The sequence below is a fragment of the Notothenia rossii genome (assembly GCF_949606895.1).
Source record: "Notothenia rossii genome assembly, chromosome: 8".
Taxonomy (NCBI): Eukaryota; Metazoa; Chordata; class Actinopteri; order Perciformes; family Nototheniidae; genus Notothenia; species Notothenia rossii.
Genome location: NC_136906.1, coordinates 79599988 through 79606588, shown reverse-complemented (window position 1 = coordinate 79606588; position 6601 = coordinate 79599988). Strand labels below are relative to the sequence as shown.

Below are 6601 nucleotides of genomic sequence, written 5' to 3'. Positions count from 1 at the left end.
CACTGAGCCCTGTGGCACTCCATGGCTAACTTTGGTTTGCGTGGAAGATTCATCGTTGACACGTACAAACTGAGAGCGTTCAGATAGATAGGACCAGCGCCATATAGATAGAAGAGTTACGACAACGGAAGTCCAAAAACGGTTATCGTCACGTGGTTCATGTAGACGAGGATCGTTCCCCGGAAGTTCATGGCGGGCAATGTGAATGCATTGATAACAGGAGATAAAACTACGATTTTTGGTAATTATTAGTGAATAAAGGTTTTGATTTGCAATATTTATACAACAAATCGATATGTGTATGTATTTACATCAATATGTTTTAAAAAATAAAATAGAATTTGCTAATATTAAGTGATAATATTAGGATTAGTGTGAAAAACTATTGGATGGGAAATTGCCTTGGGGAGATAAGGTGTGGTCTTTTTTCCCAACTGAAGTTATGGAACTTTATTATTTGTGAGTATAACAAAGTATGACAAATGGCATCAGTAACAGATGTGATATGAATTTCTATAAAGTTGTCTCACATTCTTGGTCATATTTTATATACAGTATGTAATGAGTATAACATGTCCAGTAAGTATAAAGTTTTTTCTAATACTGTGTATTCAACCACTATGGTATAGTGTATGGTACTGTGTATGGTATCCTACTTTAATCTGTTATCTGTAAACGTAAACTGACATCCTTTAATGCACATGTTAATTTGAATCAGATGTACTGATAATATCCGCAATATAAATCTTTAAACTTCTTCTTACCTTTAAAAGTCCTTCACGAACTGTCTATTATGCTGCAACTCTACAGCTCTGCTAGCCTTGGCGCTAACTTCCGGGGAACGATTGAGAGGCTCCACGATCCGCCATTGCTGTAAAAAAGTGGTCCATTGGAGTGAACGGAGATGACGTAACTCTCAGTCTATATGGCGCTGGATAGGACCTAAAAACCAGCCTAAAGCAGTTCCCTGTATGCCAACTAAGTGCTCTAGTCTTTGCAATAGGATATCATGGTCGATAGTATCAAATGCAGCAATGGACTACCTGCCAGCTCGAGTGCGCTAGAATTTGTAAATACACATGACCAATGAGGGCACGAGATAAGTTTGTGCACAGATGGAAGGCTGACAGGCAGGTAGTCCATCCAGTTATTTTAGCCGGGCCTGCTCAGATGATTGGTCGTGCTTTTTACAGCGCCACGGCTTCCACAGATGACATTTTTATATGTATTTATTGTCAAAGCATTTAATATATTCATTGCTATAGGGATGTAAAGAGCACTCCATGGAATATGACAACAAGTGTTTCTGAAATAAATTACATACCCCACCTTTAATTCTTCCCTTAAATTATCATAAATCATACTTTTCTTGAAAACATTTGAGACTTTCTGCACAAAAAGCCTGCATTTGACTTTATTAAAGAGGCGAAATATAAATGTATGCACTTTAAATTCTGCAAGCAGCTCCATGTTCAGATTAATATATCATAGTTTAAAATGCAAGGCTCTTTAAATGCTGTTTGAACAATTTAAATGTGGCTTAAAATGCCCTTAAACCATGTTTACTCAACAACAACAATACGAATAATGATATTAAAATAAACAAACAATACTAATTACAATGATAATAATACAAATATTTATAATATGATTATTATTGTAATTAATATATATTTCTGAATGTTTTTATTATTGGCGATTGGAAATTTTGAATGATAACTGTTACAGTAAATCGTCATGATAAAAAACGTCATGTGTAAAAAGGTAATTTTAAACAATATATTTGACACATTATTTTATGAATGCATTACTTGTTTTATTTTGCATCAATTTTCTTCTATATATATATTTTTTACTTTTCATATGAACCATTGGTATGGACAGTTTGTGTGTACATACTGTAAATCAGGGTATATGCAGGAATCCTGAGGTCAAATGTAATACCTTTTAAGACCTTTTTTAAGACCCTTTCCATACATTTTAAGACCTCATCGCAACTTTGAGTTCTAACCGGTTACATTGGCTACACACTTTACCTCACATTTACTATATTGATTGTAAGATAGCACAACTAAACAGAGTGCAGACAGACTACTGAAGCCTCCTTTCCACATGAACTTCAACCTCTCTGTGAAGGTCAGGTTTAATGCAGTATGCTGCTTTGTTGCTTCTGTATTCTGTGCTCTTTCATTCCAGTAAAACTCCTCAGAAACCATTAGAAACCAGTATTTGACCAATAAACAAAACAATTGATAAAACTTTGAACTATGAAATATATTAAACTTTGGTGAGCTTCAGCGGGGTAATGCCATATAGGAGCTCCCTCACAAATACCCAGGGGTTAAATTGGGCTGGGGCTGTCCGGGGCTAAGCCCTGGCACATAGGACGATGCTCTGACGTCATCACCCTCACACATTTGTCATATGTTTACAAAAACCGATATATATGTTAAGACTTTTCTCGTTCTTAATATAGACTATATTAGGGTCGATATGTGTTGACTTTACTTTAAAATAGCAAATCTCTGTGATCGGATATAGTTTGGCTTAGACCCCGGCCCCACGAGGACGCATACGGTAAAACGCATACGCAAACGCAAAAAAGTCTTCCGTTCACACGCATTCGATTCATTAATGTGTCCGTTCACACTAGACCGCTGGAAATGCTGGAAATGCTGTAGTACATACGTCAGGCCTGTAAGTGGCGCTGCTGCCTTAACAAAATACACCAAAAGCAGCGAAGAAGACCCCGGAGCATGGTTGCCATGGTTGCCCTTCTGTTTATTCTCCGCGGTGGACGGCGTGTTCTCCTGCTGTATATCTCTCAGGTACTCCACCAGCAGATGAAAAACACCCACCTCTCCGCCTCTTCCAAGGAACGAGGGGACCGTGTTGCAGAGTTTCCGTAAAAAAAATGTTCCGCCGGTCAACATGTCCGTTAAAGTTTAAATCTTCCGTACAAAATTAGAAAAGTGCCGGTCAGAGGTCTTCTTTGTTATTTATTGAGCTTTAAAACAAATTGATAACGACTCTGTTCTCTGTATAATAATATAATAATATTTAATAAACGGTGACTGCCTCTCTTTTCCTCCCCCTCTTCTGACAGCCCAGCAGCAGCAGGAGAAGTGGGGAGAGGGAGGCGGGCTCTTTCATCGTTATCAGAAAATGATCATATAGGGCTTAAACACGGAGCCGTTGGACCCCCAGAGCGTTGCGTATGACGGTCTACCCACCTTGGGACCCGTTACCGTAGTCGTTTATTCCCCCCCCCCACACACACACACACAGAGCGGAGCAAGGCAACGAAACTTAAAATAATAAGCAGCATTTTACGGCTCGCTATGCATGGGGCCGCCTTGGGGGGTTTCCCGACATGTCGTTTCAGTAAATTAAAGGGTGTTTCATGTTGTCGTTGCTGTGGACCTTCTTAATACCTTGGAAAATGCCGTTTAATACTTTTTAATAGTCTTAATTTTCGCTAAATTGATTTATCAACTTTTAATACTTTTTAAGACCCCGCGGACACCCTGTAAATGTACCTATTTTTTCTTGAGGAAAAAATTAAATAAGACTAATAAATAAATGTTTCCCATGATGCCCTGGGGTCAAGTGAAGTGAGGCCAGAGTGAGGTCAAGTTAGGGCGGAATCAGGACGGAGATTAAGCGCGCGTAAATGTTTTTAGCGGTGAAAATTTGAATTAATGCGCCAAACAAGAGAAAAGTCGAGAAACAAAAACAAGGGAAACACCGTTGACTGAGGGGAGAAAGTGCGCGAAAATAACTTCTTACAACTTTCCACCACAGTAGCACTGTGCTAACCGTGCTAACGTAAGCGCGTGAGTGCTTGCACGAGGAAGAGCTACAATATGAAGATGGAGACAAACAAGAGGAACATGCAGAAGATCAGACATGCACATTGAAACGGATCTGTGGCAGAAACAGACGACTAAACAACAAGAAGCCCCAGCTAGTGGAAAACCGGAGGCAATGGAAGCAGTTAGGAGAAGCGGGGCAGCAGGTAAGTGGTTCAGTGTGTGTGTGTGTGTGTGTGTGTGTGTGTGTGTGTGTGTGTGTGTGTGTGTGTGTGTGTGTGTGTGTGTGTGTGTGTGTGTGTGTGTGTGTGTGTGTGTGTGTGTGTGTGTGTGTGTGTGTGTGTGTGTGTGTGTGTGTGTGTGTGTGTGTGTGTGTGTGTGTGTGTGCAGTGTGGCCGTGTAGTGCTTACACGCGCGCATATATTCTGATAAAGCTGCTGCAACCAGTGCTTATATTTGTTATGACGAAGCCACAGTAATATCCAAAGTGACTGCTATTTTATTAAATGAAGCTACTGTAATGTGCACTTTAGCTGTACAGATGATGTACAGATGCTGAATAGATGTGTACATCTATTCTGTTCAGTGGTCTTTTGTATTGTGTTGAAGCTACTCTAATACATGCCATCCAGTACTGTTTATATATTCAAATGAAGCTATGCACCTTGCTGGGCTATTTTCACATTTGTGTGAAGCTAGTGTATTATGCACAAGTGTTTTCTGTGTGTGTTTGTATATAGTAGTTGGCAACAAGACAGGAGTGTTTCAGGACTTATTTCATTTCCTGGAAGTCTTCTTACCTAAGATGGTAGAGACACTGCCTCAGAAAGAAGCAGGTAGCATGTACAACAAGATATATTTAGGATATGTCTCCATTAAATAGACATAGTTAAAAACTGCTGTAATGTGCGCTGAGGCTGTTTTATGGACTTTATATATTCTGGTGTAATATGCGCTTATATATTCAGATGAAGCTACTGCATATGCACTGTGGCTGTGCTGTTTTCATCTTCTTATAAAGCTTCCATAATATGCGCTGTGCAGTGTTGAATACATTTATTCTGATGAAGCTACAGTAACATGGACTCAAAATGTGCAGTGATCTTTCATGCCATGCACGGCTGTTGAGTTTAGTTTGGATTTGTCTCCTCTTTATTTTACATTGGAATCCAATAGAGACTGGATTTGAAGCTACAAAGATATAGAGCAGGGGTGTCAAACTCAATGTAATCGTGGGCCACATCAACATTAGGGCTGCACTCAAAGGGCCGGTTGTAACTTTAAGACTATATAAAAATACATATATAAATATATATATAAAATAATGTATTATATTACATTATTGCCTCTGCATTGGATTATTATCAGGTAATCACTTCATAATTAACCACCTTTGAAAGCAGAAGTCTGGGGCAAATAATTGCAAGTCTCTTTAGTGAGAATGTCACAAAAATGATTTAAAAAGAAAAGCCAAATTCTGGAAAAAAAGGAACTGACATATAAAAAAAAGAGTAACATTTAAAAAAAAGAGTGAAATTCGGAGAAAAGGGCACATTCTAAGAAAATAGACATATTTAGAAGAAAAAAAGTCAAACTCTGAGAAAAAGTATAATTTGAGATGTATTGTGGGACATGTAGTTTATGGGCAACGTGCTTCTGTAAATCATCATGTAACCGTATAATAGACATAATATTCTTTGCAAGCTCTTGTGGGGCCACAGAAAATGAAGTCACGGGCCGGATTTGGCCCCCGGGCCTTGAGTTTGACACCCCTGATATAGAGTGTATTCAGGTGTGAGCATTTTCGACTGACATGTCTCACCTTTTACACACCTTTGTCTTTCTCTTAGAATTAATTGTGTTAACTTTGATCTGCCACAATACTTGGTTAAAAAGGTAGTCCAATATAAAAATATTGACTAAATACCTGCATAACTAATTGCATTCCCATCATCTTCAGCTGTAGTTCATGTTTCTTACAATGTTATGTTGGTGTTTTTATTTTAACTTTATGCAAAAGGTTGGACAGGCCTAATGGTGTTTAGGCCTGTCCAAGATCTTTTTTGGCTGTTGTGTGCTGTCTGTTTAAAGGGCAAGGTAAGTGTTACTCTCTTAGACTTACTGTACGTCAAGCAGTATGGTGGACAAGACATTTTTCTCAATAAGCTAACCACTGAGAGGAAACGGCATCATCGCATATTTGTAGCAGAGAATAAACGTCTGACAGAATGGACGCAACATTTTACTTGCATGTACTCTCATTTTGGTACTTCAGTTTCAAGGTAAGTCTCTTTTTTTCCCTTATTTAAACTTGAGTTTTAATTAATAACAGGAACCAGACATAATTTCCTGTTTTAGTGGCACCTTTTAATAAGCTTGGAAAATAAGCCAAATGTTGTGTGAGACAAGACACAAAAGTATTTTTTTCACAATCAGTAATGTGAAAGAATATTCAAATATATTTTAAATGCATGAAGTCAGTTTATACATAGAGTACAACATATTACTCTCACAGAATTACATAATATGTACAGATCTGTGTCAAACTTGTTATTATGATCAAATGTGTGATTCTTTAGTATAGATTCAACAGTCGAGGTAAGACATGAATAGTTCCCAAAGTTCCATAACAAAGAAAATGGACATCTTCTTGCAGATTATTTCACACGTGATGTCTTATTTATTTTCTATCAGGCATTAGTGGAAAATGCACTTCTGTCTATAGAAGAGTTGGACAAGATTCTACACTGTGACACCGCATCATTCCCTGAAACCTCATGCTCAACCGT

The 6601-nt window shown here is 38.2% G+C and overlaps 1 protein-coding gene across 1 annotated transcript in view; it reads left to right on the top strand.

Annotated features, from left to right (window-relative positions):
• The first annotated feature begins 3447 nt into the window (after positions 1 to 3447).
• Positions 3448 to 6601, top strand: part of LOC307014982 (uncharacterized protein) — a 77904-nt gene continuing 74750 nt past the window's right edge. Inside the window, exon 1 of the mRNA XM_079643290.1 lies at positions 3448 to 4018. Coding sequence (XP_079499416.1) covers positions 3910 to 4018 — 109 coding nt within the window. The 5' untranslated portion in view covers positions 3448 to 3909. The remainder of the gene's footprint in view (positions 4019 to 6601) is intronic.